Source organism: Hylaeus volcanicus, chromosome 5, assembly GCF_026283585.1.
Source record: "Hylaeus volcanicus isolate JK05 chromosome 5, UHH_iyHylVolc1.0_haploid, whole genome shotgun sequence".
NCBI classification, from domain to species: Eukaryota; Metazoa; Arthropoda; class Insecta; order Hymenoptera; family Colletidae; genus Hylaeus; species Hylaeus volcanicus.
This window is the reverse complement of record NC_071980.1, coordinates 28,366,487-28,380,583: the sequence shown is the minus strand read 5'-3', so window position 1 is coordinate 28,380,583 and position 14,097 is coordinate 28,366,487. Positions and strand designations below refer to the sequence as shown.

The following is a 14,097-nucleotide window of genomic DNA, read 5'->3' as shown; positions in this document are numbered from 1 at the left end:
AAAAATATTTCGAGGACGTCCTGTCTCGCGACCTGGATTTCGCAAACTCAAGCAGAGTAAAGATAAGTATACGCTTCTGGTGCATACGGATGACGTAAAGGTACTTAATTCGCATAAAGTCTTTATTCATCTCCAAGACAAACATACAAAATTTAGTAACAGGAATGATTGGAATAAACTATCTAAAGAATGTCGCCAATACAACATACAGAAGAATACAACGTCCGTGATAGTCGCGTGGAAAAGTTTGCCCCTGGACGAGTGGGACCCGCCTTGACCCCAGTTGCAAACTCCTCGCGTAGATAGATTCTCGTATAAATAGATAAAGATTCATGGTATTATGTCACGATTCCTTCCGTTAAAAAGTTGGTAACTATAGCATTGAATTCTTGTGGATATTCCAGTTGAACCGGGTGAGTTGCGTTCTCCATTATCTTCAACCTGAAATGAATTCGAGTTACTCGAGTTTTATAATTTACAATTAATAACAGTGTTCGTAGCGACGTAACTTGGTATACACGAACCTCGCTCCTCGAATGTTGTCTTTCAAATAAATTGGGTGATACAATGGGACACCAGTGTCGTTCCTACCATGAACGATCAAAGTGGGTGCTGTGATTTTCGGTAGTGTCTCCTTGCACAAGCTACCATTTCGCTGTACATAAATATTCTCAAGTCCGTCGACGTAATTAGCCCACATGGTTCTAAAGTAATCTTCCCCGTAATACGCTACCAGTGGATCTCGTAAGGCTGCTGGTAAAGTGTCGATATTTCTGAACACTGCAAACGGAGGAACATCGTAGATCTAGAAGTGATTCTTCGAGAAGTGTTTGAGACTGTAGTGGAACGTACGTTTGAGTATGTCTTTCTCCTGAGAAGTCATGTAGGCTTGCGCCGAGGTGGCTATTAGCTTCCTGACGTTTTGGGGGTAGTCACCAGCGAGTGTTAGGGCAGTAACACCACCTTCGCTCCATCCTACCAACGAGAACCTCTCGAAGCCCAAGGTTTTCATTAAATTACGGGCCCAAGAGGCGTCGCGGGCATACAGGTTTACTGGATACGTCCTGCTAGGGGGTCTGGACTTCCCGTAGCCTGGTGGATCCCAAGCGATTATGGTGAACTTATTTTTGTCGAGACCCTCTATTTGTGGCCCGAAGTTGTACCAACTCCAACCTGCGGAGCAAGATTCGTCACTTTGAATTGTTAGATAAAAGTGAGCCGTCGGTGCAATTGTTTCAATGTTGCGGTAATAATTTATACTGCGATAGTTTGCTCACCCATGGCACCGGGTAGAAGCAAAACTGGATGATCGCCAGTCCCAGTGCGCACATAATTGATATCCACTCCATCGACGTTGACTTTTTGTTCCTGTTGAACAGTTGATGAGTTTCTGCTACATGTTACCGCGGTCGTCTTAACAAGACAAGGTATCATATGTTACCTGTACACCTTGATCTTTATCGCGACACTGTCCATGTTCATGTCCATGTCCATGTCCATGATCATGTCCGTGTGTCGCCTCCGAGTATAATTTTGACCCGTCCAGCAACATCATGAAAAGAGTAAGACAGAGAACAGCTGACATGTTGGAAGAACGACTTCGACGTGAGAAAATTACAATAGCTCAGCGTCTTTCAATGTCGTTTGCACGACGTTGTTTGCGCGAATACGTCGACTAGATAACCAGCTCATACGTTTATATAGCGACCCAATTGACGGGTTTCCCAGTTGCACACGCAAACCATCCTATCTAACCGTATTTATGACCCCTCAACATGTACAGACCGTGAGTAACTGATTTACGAAGAACTTTTCCTCGTTTCTTTGGTCTTTTTCCTGGTTTCAACGCGTGTCACAATTTGCGGATAAGCGTGGTCGATGAATTTTAATGGGACACTTTATCTGTGGCCTCGTTATCAAAGACAATCAACGGTCATACAATTCGAAACCTTGAGAAGTGTTTGTTGACATTGTTGCAATTCTGCGAGACGCTTTCTCGATAACCTTCCATCTTTGCCATTAGGAATACGCGTGTTTATTGGTGCATATGGGATACGGAATCAGTGAAGTTTACAAAATATTGCAGGAATGTCACTTTAATATAGCATATAGAAAGATCGATACATAATGTTTAGTCCTGGTGAGAAAGTTTGCCCTTGTACGAATGAAACCCTTCTTAACTTCAGCTGCAAACTTCTCGCGTGCACGACTAGTAGATTCTCTTACAAAAAATGTACAGAAGCATTATGTAACGATTCCTTCGGTCAAAAAATTGGTAACTATAGAGTTGAATTCTTGTGGATGTTCCAGTTGAACAGGATGTGTTGCATTCTCCATTATCTTCAACCTGAAACGACGAAGTCTCTCGTTAGGTGTCTTTATAACTTGCAATTAACGACAGCTGTTGTACTGACAACTTTATCTGAACAAAAGACATCAGTTTAAAGTAGTATATAAAGTACAGTGCTCGGTATATACGAACCTTGCACCTCGAATGTTATCTCTCAAATAAGTTGCATGAAACAGCGGGACACCAGGGTCATTCCTGCCATGAATGACCAAAGTGGGTGCTCTGATTTTCGGTAGTTCCTCCTTGCACAAGCTGCCATTTTTTTTTATGTAAACATTCTCTAGTCCATCGATCAAATTAGCCCTCATGGTGCTGTAATAATCCTCCCCATAGAAAGCCACCACCGTATCCCGTACGCTCTCTGGTATAGACCCGTTTCTAGATTCTGCAATCGATGTTATTATTCTGTGAACAGTTATCTAGATCTGACACCCTCGATGAGTACTCTGGTTCATAGTAGAACGTACGTCTGAGCTGCTCCATTTCTTCAGGAGTTATGTAGGCTTGGCTCGAGACGGACACTAGCTTCCTGACGTTATCAGGGTAGTTCCCAGCGAGCGTCATCGCGACAGCGCCACCCTCGCTCCATCCCACCAACGAAAACGTCTCAAAGCCCAAAGTTCTCATTAAATTACGCGCCCAGGAAGCGTCGCGTGCCAATACGTTTAGTGGATACGTCCTGGTAGGGGGTATGGATCTCCCATATCCAGGTGGATCCCATGCAATTACGGTCAGCTTCTCTCTGTCGAGTCCTTCTATCTGTGGCCCGAAGTTAAACCAGCTCCAACCTTTGAAACACGATTCGACACTTTAAATTGTTCGATGAAGGTCGATAGTTTGTGCGATCGTTAACATTAGTAATAATTTATATCGTCATAGTTTGCTCACCCATGGCACCAGGTAGGAGCAAAACTGGATGATCACCGGTCCCGGTACGAACGTAATTGATATTCACTCCGTCGACGTTGACGTTGTCTTCCTGTTGAAAAGTTCGTGAGTTTCTGTTTCTGTGGTTGAATATGGTGGTGTGAATATGACAATGTGTGGTGAGAATATGTTATAGGGTAGATATGCTTCCTTGTCTAAGGAAAATTGCTGATTGATTTAAGCGTTAAAATCCGAACGAACTTTTAGGCCAACCTAGTATAGATATATTACCTGCATGCCATTATTATGGTCGCGGCAATGTCCATGTCCATGTTTATGTTCATGCGTCGCCTCTGATAATTTTGACCCGTTCAGTAGCATCATGAAAAGACTAAGGCACAGTAACGATGCCATTATGGGAGTTAAGCTACTTCCTTATCAGATAGTTATCGCCTAATCGATGCGCTCTCACTCGATGTCGTTTATGCAACGTCGCCCGCGTTAATGCATCCACGAGCTTGCTATATCTTACATATATAACAATACTCGGGTTTTCCCAGTTGCATACATTCAAACATCGTAAACTTGCAAATTGTAAAAGTGTTTGACTCCTCAACATATACAGATTACGGTGAGTAACCAGTATACGCACAACTTTTCCTTGTGTCTCTGGTCTGTTTGTAGATACGTAGATATCTGTGGTTTATGAATTTTAAAATCGATAGATTATTTAGAGGTCAAAGTGACTGATTTTTGAAAGAGCGTCGTTCAACCATGAATTTAAACTTGGGAATGATTTTGGAAAATCTCACACAACGAAAAGAACCTACAGAGAGGCTTCGCCCACATATGTAGTTTCGTGACTCCTTTCTCTAGCTAGATTTCGCTGTCCAGTTATCCCACGTGTGTCCTCCGTGCTGTGTCAGGCACTCAAAAGTATTCTACTTGACTGTAGAATGAACTTACTCGAGTACTCGAACAGCCTTGTCTGGCAGGTTAATCAAGAATACCGACTAAAGAAATACGACACGCTTCTTTTCCTTGAGTATCACTTTAATAGAACGTATAAAAACATGTGTAAATGCTCATACAAAAAATTAGAACGTATAAAAGAAACAGTTCGATGATTATTCCGTGAGAAATTCGGTGACGAGAGCGTTGAATTCTTCTGGGTATCGCAGGTGCAAGTTGTGGGCCCCATTTTCCATCAGCTTCAATCTGAAATGTCGAGATTTGGCGTGAGTCGAGTTACGAAATGTATCGAATCGATACCGATACGTTTCGCGATTTATTATCTACGAACTTTGCTCCCGCGATGTGTTCCTTCAGGTAAACAGGATGCTCAGGGAGAACCATCGCGTCCTTGTTTCCCTGAACGATCAAAGTGGGACATTTGATTTTCGACAGACACCCTTTGCAAATGTCGCCATTTTGTTTTTCGTATATTTTCTCAACGCCGTCGACCCAGCCGGTCCAGATCTTTCGAAAATACTCCTCTCCATAAACCTGTATCATCGGTGCTCGCATTTTCTCCGACCAAGTGTCGATGTCTCTGAATTCTGAGGGCACGGAAACAATGAAACATGAAGCAACTTGCTAAATTACTTATAACGAACGATCAGTAAGAGTTAATTCTGGCCTACTGACGTACTTTTGTAAATTTCTACTTCTTTTGGACTTATGTACGAGTTCCCTGCAACGGCTACCATTTTTCTAATATTTTCAGGGAACATTGAGGAGAGTATCAACGAAGTAATGGCTCCATCGCTCCATCCTATTAACGAAAATTTCGAGTGGCCCAAAACTTTCATTAAATTATTAGCCCAAACAGCGTCACGTTGGAAGAAGTCTTCTGGAAATTTCCTATCGGGTGGTCTGGACTTGCCATAACCGGGTGGATCCCAAGCGACTATGGTGAACTTCTCTTTGTCGAGACCCTCTATTTGTGGTTTGAAGTCTGTCCATATCGAACCTGCAAAGTACCATATATTCTACGAATACTTTCGTTTTTTATATTTTACAAATACGAATATTTTTCTTTCTTAAACACTGTCATCTATGTTCCCGACGAGAAACTCCGTTAGAGAGCGGCGTAATCGCCGAGTTACCGACCAACAAGCATTCCGTTAAGATAAGTATGATGTCTAAAGTGTTCATTTTTCATCACCTGCAGCACCAGGTAGAAGCAAAACTGGATGTTCACCCGTTCCTACACTCAAACAATTGATATCCACCCCATCCACGTTTACTTTTCGTTCCTGCTGAACAATTTCAGAATTTTTACTGTGAATATCTACATCATCTGATAAGATAATCAATGTGTCGTATGTTACCTGTGCCATCGAAGAGGTACCAAACGACTTTACGCCATTTAGCGAACCAATATAAGAACTGGTGCGTAAACAAACCGATGTTTTGTTAATCAAACTTCGATTTAATATCACTAACATTGTTGGCTCTTCTGCCGACACGTTGTCACTTTGTAATATGGCGTCAAACGTTGATGGTCGTTGTTTACCACAGTACCGTCTGCGTAATACGACTGTGGGATACTGAATTAGTCGCGAAAAAGATTACTTTGATGCATATATTTGGAATAATGACTCTCTCCACGATATCGCTGATAATAGCGAATACAAGAACCCTCCCATTGATATATTACGTAGCGCTAACCTAATTCTACCAATCAAAATACTCTCCTTTTATTCGAACTATTTGAAACGCTTGTAATTTTTATTTGAAATAGGTAATATCGAATGGAAATGATAGATGGCAAATAAAAACTGTACATAGCATTTCATTCTCATGGTTTATTCCAATTAATTATACAATATGTATGAGATAACGCTGTTTACTTTGGTTTTTACAAATGGTTTCAAAGACACTCGGGTAATTTCCAAAACTTTTACTCGAAAACGTATTTATATTCATTCGATATCTCGTATAGGGTATATAACGATCGCGTAATAATTTGTAGAGCATTAATGTTTAAAATATTTATTTTCGAATTATACAATAATAATTAATGACGTAACGTCGAGTGTAGCTGATACTTATGAAAAATGTTAAAATATATCGAAAGTCAATATACATTACTAAGAGTAAAAAATAAATAAAAGTTTCTGGTACAAATTGATGATGTAAAAATGTTTAATCCGCACATACAGTCTTAAAATCATGATACAAATTTCTATTCATCTCCAAGATAAATTTACGAAATTTAGCAAAATAAATGATTGCAATGAACGATGTAAAGACGGATGTTTTTTTCTTTCACGCGATACGGCATAACGATAAGAAATCAAGAACAAACAATAGATTGAAACTTTTGTAACGACGTTCATAAGTTTGGTGCAGCAAATTTTTATATGTCTTATACCTAATTATAACATTGACACAAATAAAAATAATGAATCAGCCAAGATGATTAGAAAAATCGACTTATCATGAGTCCTGTTGATCGCGATTCAAAGCTCTGTGATATTCCTCTGTTAAATGTTTCTTATACTTTGTTTGATCGGTCCACAATTTTGCCGCTTGAGGATTGAGGGGGCTTTCATTGTTAGGTTCTGCAAAATAGGATATTATTTATATGTTGATGAGTTACACGTATATATATATGTATACTTACCACTAAGAAGAGATTGTATTGATAACAGTATAGTGCGCACATCATATAAAGCACTCCATTTGTCTTTTAATATATCCAAACAAATGTTACCCACTGCATCCACATTTGGATGAAAACAAGGTGTAGCAAAGCGCACTACCGGTGCACTGTATGGGTAACTATGGGGAAATTCCAAAGTCAACTTGTAAGTAAGTCCGGCGTAAACCTAAAAGAAAACATACATTACAGTTATTTACACCTTAACTACAACCTACACAATATTACCGTGTCCCTTGGTCCTGTGATAGTTCCAATCCATTTAAACAAATTTTCGCCATCAGGAAAAGCGGAGACACCTTTCTCAGTACTCATCATTAAAACCATCAGTTCCTTCTGCAATCTACATGTACATTTACCTTTATTCTTACGACAGGCAATAATTATTTTTGAGTAAGCCTATTGTGCAATATAGCCACGATCACGATTATTCGCAATTTGGGATCGAGCAATTTTCAAATTTTTCGCCCAAACATTACAAGTAGGTTATGTTTTTCGGAATAATATTTGTAAAAAAAAAATATTCTACATTGTACGATATAATGTCGAAAAAATGAAGGACAAATCATTGATAGACAACAATAAAAGAACGTTGGAGAGTGAATTCAGACGGTAAATTATTATCAAAATATCAGACAATTTGCGTACCGTTTACTAACTGCATGGTTATCTTTTGGTACATTCTGCTTTTCCTCGGAAGCTTTGTTCGGCACGTTTTGAGACGAATAAAATGGATTTATATTCTGTGCCATTCCGGGTCGAAAATCAAACGCGATAGATGCTCGAGGGATTTCTTTTTCCTCACGTAAGATTTCCAAAGCTTCGGTTCGAGGCACAACAGTCACTGTGGAAATTTGAATGCTAGAACTTCTATCAACCCTCGTGAAAACATTCGACTTCGAACAGCTGTTGAAGGTGAAGCGACTGTTTGTTCCATGAATCTATAGCAATTGAAGAAAATATAGTCTCGACTTTAACAACATAAGCGGTGAGAATTAGTGTCAAGCTTGTCCGTTGGAAACATTTCTTGATTTCGACCTTACGCACACTCGGCAAATATATCGAATTTTCAACCATTGGTCAGCGCCATCTACTAACAAACCGTTCAAGTTTGTCGTAAAATAGTTTCCGACTTCTGCCGTTAGATGACGACAACGTGTCCTAGACCACGCGCCATCTAGCTGCAATGGCGGGAACTATGTTCTCTCCAAACTTGGGCATTTTCCCACCGATGGCGCCACTGATATCAAAACCTGCTCATTGAGCGGCTTATTGAGCGGTGACCAGCGGTGACTTTCCTAGTTGCACTGATTAGAAATGACAGCTGATGACAGCTTCGCTCATCTACGAATATAATGCATACCGATTGTGCTTACAAAGAAAATAATTGTTGTACGGTTGTAATACAACTTTAATGATCGATTTAAATAATCATATAAGGAAATAGTCACGATGCGAAGCGATAAAACGAGATGGCAACGATGAATCTTCTAACAAACGATCGTTAATAACAGAGTGACATAAACATTGAAAAAATGGCAACAGCACAAGGTACACCTGAATCGGATACAGGAAGCTTCGAATGCTTCCAGAATTATACGGCACCAGAGGTGTTTATACAGGGCTTGGCTGGAATAGTTGACCAACAGGATGTTGAATCCATGATAAGAGCTCAAAAACAAATGTAAGAATATTATCCTGGGTGTCTTGGTTCTTGCTGAATGAATCTGAGATTGTTTATCGCATGTTGAGCTGTTTATTATAGGTTGCAGAGATTTGAGAAGACCAATGAGATGTTAACAAATTGCAATCAGTTATCAATGAATAGACTAAAGACTGGTGGCAGCGAGTTCAAAAAACATACAGCACTGTTGATAGAGATGAAAAAGGACTTAGATTATATCTTTAAAAGGATTCGTATTGTGAAGAACAAATTGAGCCAACAATATCCTCAAGCATTCAATGGTAGATACATAAACATAAAAGTATAATGTATCAAAGGCAGTTAGCTTATGCCAAACATTTTGATTATATAGAGGCAGTCAGAAGCAGCTTGGCAGAAGAAGTAATCGTGGAGGATGTAGATTGCCCTGTAAAACCACTAGAACCTGAAGTGGTACCATTACCAAGCACGCCTCAAAATATTACAGACAGAGATCCAGATTCTGATGGTAACGAAACTTGCACTACAAGTAATCGTATTGCTACGCAATGAATTAGCTTGAATTGTGGACAAATTGTTTGTTGTTGAAATAGTAAATGTTCTTTAACTGCCTACATCAGAGATCATTCCATTACTTTTTTTTTTACAATATTTATTGAAAAATCGTTTACCGAACGTAACGAGGTATTATTGAAGTTTATATATTTTTATAGCAACGTTTTTTCGTCGTTTTGTTCGACCAAAGCTCCCGGTGATATTATAATTACGAATGAATAGAGTGGCTGTAAGTCAATTTCGATTATACTAGAACTTTACAGTGGTGAAAAGATTGATAATTATTAAAGTATAAAAAATATTCAACTATAAGCAAAGACTTTGAACGACGTTGATCCTTTTTGATAAGTATGTTACGATAAGAAGTCGATCGATAGATTTCGTGTAAAATAGCGAGCAGTTCTTCGTCGTTAAATAATTTCTATTTTAGGTTCTTCCTGTTTGTTTGTGCGTACACAATACGTGTCGTGTAGCGGCAAGCATTAGTTAAGTTACCGCACATCGTTCTTCGTTAGAAACATAAGATTAATCTCTTTCTGCTCGTTGTTAATACCATACGATGTACATGTTACAGCCATGGTACGCGATCCGTTAAATCGTAGCAAGAGTTATCGTACGAACGATAAACTGGTAAATTATTTCAAATGATCACGATACCGTGGCTGTGACGTAAGAGTCACACTGTAATGGATTGAAGTTTTAGGAACACCTCGAAACAAATATAAATCTCTGTCGTTCTATATCTCTAGACGCAGTTAATTCGTTTTATTTCCCGTTTGTTCCGGTGTACAAAAAGTCCCCCCTGTTCCCCGAGCTCGTCGCGTGATTGCGCGTAAAACTAATGACGACTTCAATTGTTCGTGTACAGTGCCGGTCGAGGAGTTTCAGTTTGCAAAGCTGCGGAAGCGACGAATAAAGAGCAACGATAGTTCGTCGACGGAGAGCAACAGCGATCACAGTAACGCCGATACTTCGTCCCGCACGTCCGACACTGGTTAAAGTACCACTCGATCCAGAGGTGTACGGGGAATTAAAAAAAATATATATATATATATATAAAATGAATGAAAGTAAAGAAACGAAAGATCAACGAATGGGGAAAGTGTTCTCGAAGAAAGTCTTAATAATACGTTTGCGCGTTAACATTACCGCGAGAATCGTTAACCGACAATAACTGTGTTCCTCGGTCGATGATCAAAGACCACCGGTGTCCACGATGTCCATGAGCAAACGAATCTGTTCGCGTGATCGTATCATTGTAAATCGCTAGTCTTGTGAATTTTGTCAATGTCGAATAACGAATAAAGCACTGTTTATACACCGTAGCAGAGTTGATCATTCCGTATAGTGGTAAGTGCGATCCGGGGATCGTACGACTGATCATGAAATAACGGTTTTACTCTGTATCTTCGGTACCTTCTTTGCGATAGTAGATACAAAACATGAAAGTAGAATAATAAATCCATGTTTATGGGCTTTGAATATTTAATTGCAAGTATCAGCATTTCAGAGATCCATTCGAGTCCGACAAGTTCGGAGAACAATTCCGGACCAACCCTCCCTTCATGACAAATGGCGTTTCATTGTTTCGATCATGAAGCGACGTCGGCGTCACACATAAGTCAACATAAGTCTCTATCAACAGCATTTCGCAGCTGCGACGACGTGAGAATTAGTAGTTGATGCAAGGCTCTAGGTTTCGTCCTGTGTCTATAGACAAATCTAACGTCGATCGATAACTTTTCAGACGACGGCATGCGATTGTGATTCGTAAGACGACCTCCCCCGTGCCGTCGCCGCGATAATGTTACGATAAAATTTGAAGAGTTTTATTATACAATATATCGTTATTAAAACTTTCTGTATCAGAGTTTTTTTTTTTTGTTACAAATGAAAAACATGTATAAGAATACAACTATCTTCCTTTTCTTTCGGATACGCTGTCTGCGCAGACGTCAAAATTTGTGCCCCACGTTTGTTATTTTCTCTAGAACTGTTTTTTAAGAACAGTTTCCGATTTCTGTTTTCTACCATGCATGGTTTGTGCTATACACACACGTCAGAAGCTTCCATATACACAGGCACAGCCGGTGGCACCGCGCGTTCCACGCGCGGAAGACGCCAGCCGTCGCGATGCCAGAAACCAGCTGCGCCTCAGCTGTTTTCTATCCGTTCCATCCCGTGCTTCCCTTTTCACGGCGATGCTTCGACGTTTCGAAATAAAATCCCAGACAGACGGGAGTCTTGTTCTTCCAGATCATCGCTATTCACGCCTGGCACATCAAATTTCGCGATTTAAGTTTGGATAGGTATCGCGAATGCTGCAAACGCGATAGATACGTTGTAGAATAATCCTTGCGCTTTACGTAACGCCTTTATTCGCCTGATTCACCGTTTACCCATTACTTAAATTCGTCCCCATCGATACATTAATCGCAAAAGGACGCAATGACGGAAAAGGTGACGGGTGAAGCCCCGCGACGCTAGCCAGGAAGAAGAGGCTAAGCTGTTCCAGCGACAGAACGCGGAAACGGCTGTTTAATCTTATCCGGTTCACCTGTTCTATTCGACAGCCAGACTCGTTCTTTAGCGGCTGCACGCGCAGTCAGACCGCACACAACGCGCGCCTTTTGTCGACGACGAGCACAACGAAACCAGTTTATTACGAAGCTCGGGAAAATTATTTCTTTCACCCCAGAGCGGACCGCCTTTTTCCACGCGAGCATTGTTTCACCGCGTTTGAGCGGGGGTGGTTTTGGTCTGTCTGTTGTCACTCGATGGCGACTGTCTCGGGGACGTTGACCAGAACTTCCCTCGGACAGGAAGAGAGAATGCGGTAGAGCTACGGTCAGGGATAGTTCACTTAACCCTCTAGAAACTGTTAACATAGTACTTTTACATCATTGAACAGTCCCGCAGGCTGACAAAATGCGGTCTTGTTCAAAAGCATCGAGCGAGCAGTCCCTGGCGACGATCAGCCCCAACCCTCGAGATCCATAAACCGAAATAGGTGACCAAATGTTTCCGGTGCCTGACACGTGAATGCCGTAGCGCGCGAACTTTCTTAGCAGACGTCTCACGCGTTGAAGCTATTTCGTTCGGAGACGGAATAGTGGGTTACTATCCGATTCCATCCTGATACGCGACGGATGTTGAGCCTGCGACACGTGCGCGGAGCTCCTTTGTCCAGGTAAAACGTGCATTTACGCGCAGAGTGGGTACATTCTCGCGACGAAGTGGGAAAAATAGCTATGAAAGTAACTTCTACTAGCGGACGAGGGAAAATAAAATCGTTCGTAGCGACGAATGATACCGTACTTGCCTGTTTCCGCAGTCGATCTCCACCTGTTACGTTTTGCCCTGACGTCACATGCTCGCGGGATTCGGCGACCTCGCGAACAGCGGCGCCCTTGCCCGTCACAGACCGGCTAAACGTATGCCTAGCTTTCAGTGTCCAGATCTCCGACGAGCTGCAGATCTCTACGAGTACTAGAACCCTCTATCGAATAGTATCGCATCCATTGCGCCCGACAATTCGATCGCGCTCGTCTACGATCCAGGGAACCGTTTCGATCTATCGCGAGCCTGAATCAACGGACGCTTAGGTGGCGAGAATTAGGCGACGAAGCAATCTAAGTTTCCTCGCGGGGAACCAACCCCGGTCGCCGTCTGTTTATTCCCCGCTTTTTTTCGTTCTCGCGGGGTTACGTTGGGTCCACGCGAGTGGAAAAAGGAGGAGAGGTCGCGAACGAAACCGTTTGGCGCGGACGTGTCTCGGGCGGCTTTTAATTTGCGCGCGAACAAAGCTCGCGGCTCGATAAACCCCTGGGAATAACGTCGAATCCAGCGTTTGGGAAAGCGGGGCTCGAACGCAAAGTTCAATTTGTACGACGAGCTGCCGTAAGTTTCGACGGGTGATGCCGTCACTCGCAGACGAATCGAAGCCACGTTTTACACGGCGATAGAGCGGAACGCACTACACCTCCGGCCACCACTCGTAATTTACGACTTATCGGTCCGTGCTCTGCGGGGGCGGGGTGGTGGGGCAGGGGTCAGAGGGGGGTAATTTTCGCGCTCGTGAAAATTATACCGACGTGGCTCGTGCTCGTCCAACGAATTTTCCATCTCGCTCTCGCTTCGTTTACCCCCCCCTGGCCTTTCCGTCTATTCCTCCTCCTCCCCTCCTCCCCTCCTCCCCCCCTCCCGCCCTCGAACCCCACCGGCACCAATCCCGCCACTCTCTGGAAGTGACGCAAAATCGTGCTCTCGGCGTGGGCTGGCTTGTACCCGGGATGTCGATACCACGAGGAGCGGATGTCAATAGCACGAAGTCACTCCTTCTCGCGAGGGAGAAACCGCGTCAGGCCGATTTTACCCGCCGCGAAAAAGCGCACAACGGGCTCACCTCTCTACCCCGCGCGCCTACCTCTTTCTATCAATCGACGATTTCTCGATCGTTGGGTCGCGATGCCGCGTACAGAGGAGCGTTCCTTTTCCTGTTACTGTTTCTGACTTCGTTCGGGTCGCTCGGGGGGGGGCTCCCGCCATTTTTTTGCCGGGGGTTCGCGCGACTTTTGCATTAGGAGCATCTCACGGTTGGAGCGATTTAGTTCGACGCGCAAGTTTGATCGCAATATTTCATCGACAAAGCATCTCGATACCGATGCGCTGTGTGGCGTTCCGTGTACTTCGTCGATGTTTTGGCGTTAAATATCGATTTTCTTCTTCTCGGGATACCTTCCTTTTTAGAACAGTCCTGGCGCCGTGGTCGGGAAAAGTTGCCGGAAGGATCGGAAGGTTGTTCTCTGGAATTCCAGCGCGTTGACGCGCACCCGCGGAGGAGTGTGCGTGGCGATGACATCGCCGTGACGGAGTGCTAATAATACGTATAATAGGCCGGTGGGCTGGCTTTCGCGTGTGTCCGTGTGGTCGTGGCTGAATTTGTGCCAATAAACAGGCACGACTACGGCGAGAGACAGGGATAGAGGAGGAATT

General features: G+C 42.7%; 5 protein-coding genes across 8 annotated transcripts; 1 reads left to right on the top strand and 4 right to left on the bottom strand.

The window, feature by feature from the left end:
* Positions 1 to 103: 103 nt before the first annotated feature.
* LOC128877347 (valacyclovir hydrolase-like) lies at positions 104 to 1,716 on the bottom strand. The gene is made up of 5 exons (XM_054124578.1): positions 1,442 to 1,716; positions 1,278 to 1,368; positions 853 to 1,173; positions 525 to 780; positions 104 to 441 (listed from the first exon to the last, which is right to left on the bottom strand). Exons 1-5 carry the CDS (start codon positions 1,583 to 1,585, stop codon positions 339 to 341), a joined length of 915 nt encoding a protein of 304 aa, XP_053980553.1. The 5' UTR covers positions 1,586 to 1,716; the 3' UTR covers positions 104 to 338.
* Positions 1,717 to 2,078: 362 nt separating this feature from the next.
* Positions 2,079 to 3,736, bottom strand: LOC128877348 (valacyclovir hydrolase-like). The gene is made up of 5 exons (XM_054124579.1): positions 3,509 to 3,736; positions 3,239 to 3,329; positions 2,818 to 3,138; positions 2,483 to 2,735; positions 2,079 to 2,347 (listed from the first exon to the last, which is right to left on the bottom strand). Exons 1-5 carry the CDS (start codon positions 3,629 to 3,631, stop codon positions 2,245 to 2,247), a joined length of 891 nt encoding a protein of 296 aa, XP_053980554.1. The 5' UTR covers positions 3,632 to 3,736; the 3' UTR covers positions 2,079 to 2,244.
* Positions 3,737 to 4,232: 496 nt separating this feature from the next.
* Positions 4,233 to 5,687, bottom strand: LOC128877344 (valacyclovir hydrolase-like). 3 transcript variants are annotated; one of them, XM_054124575.1, is made up of 5 exons: positions 5,551 to 5,687; positions 5,385 to 5,478; positions 4,869 to 5,189; positions 4,521 to 4,776; positions 4,234 to 4,435 (listed from the first exon to the last, which is right to left on the bottom strand). In XM_054124575.1, exons 1-5 carry the CDS (start codon positions 5,665 to 5,667, stop codon positions 4,345 to 4,347), a joined length of 879 nt encoding a protein of 292 aa, XP_053980550.1. In that variant the 5' UTR covers positions 5,668 to 5,687; the 3' UTR covers positions 4,234 to 4,344. The 3 variants fall into 3 exon arrangements, with proteins under 3 accessions (XP_053980549.1, XP_053980550.1, XP_053980551.1); XM_054124576.1 differs by having other exon boundaries at positions 5,385 to 5,475; positions 5,551 to 5,685; XM_054124574.1 differs by having other exon boundaries at positions 4,233 to 4,435; positions 5,385 to 5,667.
* Positions 5,688 to 6,349: 662 nt separating this feature from the next.
* Positions 6,350 to 7,917, bottom strand: LOC128877350 (ubiquitin-conjugating enzyme E2 C). The gene is made up of 4 exons (XM_054124583.1): positions 7,533 to 7,917; positions 7,113 to 7,227; positions 6,849 to 7,053; positions 6,350 to 6,786 (listed from the first exon to the last, which is right to left on the bottom strand). Exons 1-4 carry the CDS (start codon positions 7,634 to 7,636, stop codon positions 6,662 to 6,664), a joined length of 549 nt encoding a protein of 182 aa, XP_053980558.1. The 5' UTR covers positions 7,637 to 7,917; the 3' UTR covers positions 6,350 to 6,661.
* Positions 7,918 to 8,142: 225 nt separating this feature from the next.
* Positions 8,143 to 10,427, top strand: LOC128877349 (kxDL motif-containing protein CG10681). 2 transcript variants are annotated; one of them, XM_054124582.1, is made up of 4 exons: positions 8,143 to 8,568; positions 8,650 to 8,849; positions 8,921 to 9,055; positions 9,261 to 9,941. In XM_054124582.1, exons 1-4 carry the CDS (start codon positions 8,420 to 8,422, stop codon positions 9,308 to 9,310), a joined length of 534 nt encoding a protein of 177 aa, XP_053980557.1. In that variant the 5' UTR covers positions 8,143 to 8,419; the 3' UTR covers positions 9,311 to 9,941. The 2 variants fall into 2 exon arrangements, with proteins under 2 accessions (XP_053980557.1, XP_053980556.1); XM_054124581.1 differs by lacking the exon at positions 9,261 to 9,941 and adding an exon at positions 9,971 to 10,427 and having other exon boundaries at positions 8,153 to 8,568.
* The last annotated feature ends 3,670 nt before the right edge of the window (positions 10,428 to 14,097 follow it).

Excerpts from the sequence above, each read along its gene's own strand:
- LOC128877347 (XM_054124578.1), bottom strand. The coding sequence starts at position 1,585 with ATGTCAGCTGTTCTCTGTCTTACTCTTTTCATGATGTTGCTGGACGGG. Across the intron at positions 1,369-1,441 it reads ATAAAGATCAAGGTGTACAG|GAACAAAAAGTCAACGTCGA; the intron begins GTAACATATGAT and ends ACTGTTCAACAG. Across the intron at positions 442-524 it reads GACAACATTCGAGGAGCGAG|GTTGAAGATAATGGAGAACG; the intron begins GTTCGTGTATAC and ends AATTCATTTCAG.
- LOC128877348 (XM_054124579.1), bottom strand. The coding sequence starts at position 3,631 with ATGGCATCGTTACTGTGCCTTAGTCTTTTCATGATGCTACTGAACGGG. Across the intron at positions 3,139-3,238 it reads GCTCCTACCTGGTGCCATGG|GTTGGAGCTGGTTTAACTTC; the intron begins GTGAGCAAACTA and ends CGTGTTTCAAAG. Across the intron at positions 2,348-2,482 it reads GATAACATTCGAGGTGCAAG|GTTGAAGATAATGGAGAATG; the intron begins GTTCGTATATAC and ends TCGTCGTTTCAG.
- LOC128877344 (XM_054124574.1), bottom strand. The coding sequence starts at position 5,667 with ATGTTAGTGATATTAAATCGAAGTTTGATTAACAAAACATCGGTTTGT. Across the intron at positions 4,777-4,868 it reads AGAAGTAGAAATTTACAAAA|AATTCAGAGACATCGACACT; the intron begins GTACGTCAGTAG and ends CCGTGCCCTCAG. Across the intron at positions 4,436-4,520 it reads GAACACATCGCGGGAGCAAA|ATTGAAGCTGATGGAAAATG; the intron begins GTTCGTAGATAA and ends TCGACATTTCAG.
- LOC128877350 (XM_054124583.1), bottom strand. The coding sequence starts at position 7,636 with ATGGCACAGAATATAAATCCATTTTATTCGTCTCAAAACGTGCCGAAC. Across the intron at positions 7,228-7,532 it reads AACCATGCAGTTAGTAAACG|ATTGCAGAAGGAACTGATGG; the intron begins GTACGCAAATTG and ends ATGTACATGTAG. Across the intron at positions 7,054-7,112 it reads TCACAGGACCAAGGGACACG|GTTTACGCCGGACTTACTTA; the intron begins GTAATATTGTGT and ends GTTTTCTTTTAG.
- LOC128877349 (XM_054124581.1), top strand. The coding sequence starts at position 8,420 with ATGGCAACAGCACAAGGTACACCTGAATCGGATACAGGAAGCTTCGAA. Across the intron at positions 8,850-8,920 it reads ATATCCTCAAGCATTCAATG|AGGCAGTCAGAAGCAGCTTG; the intron begins GTAGATACATAA and ends TTGATTATATAG. Across the intron at positions 9,056-9,970 it reads CAGAGATCCAGATTCTGATG|TGCCGGTCGAGGAGTTTCAG; the intron begins GTAACGAAACTT and ends GTTCGTGTACAG.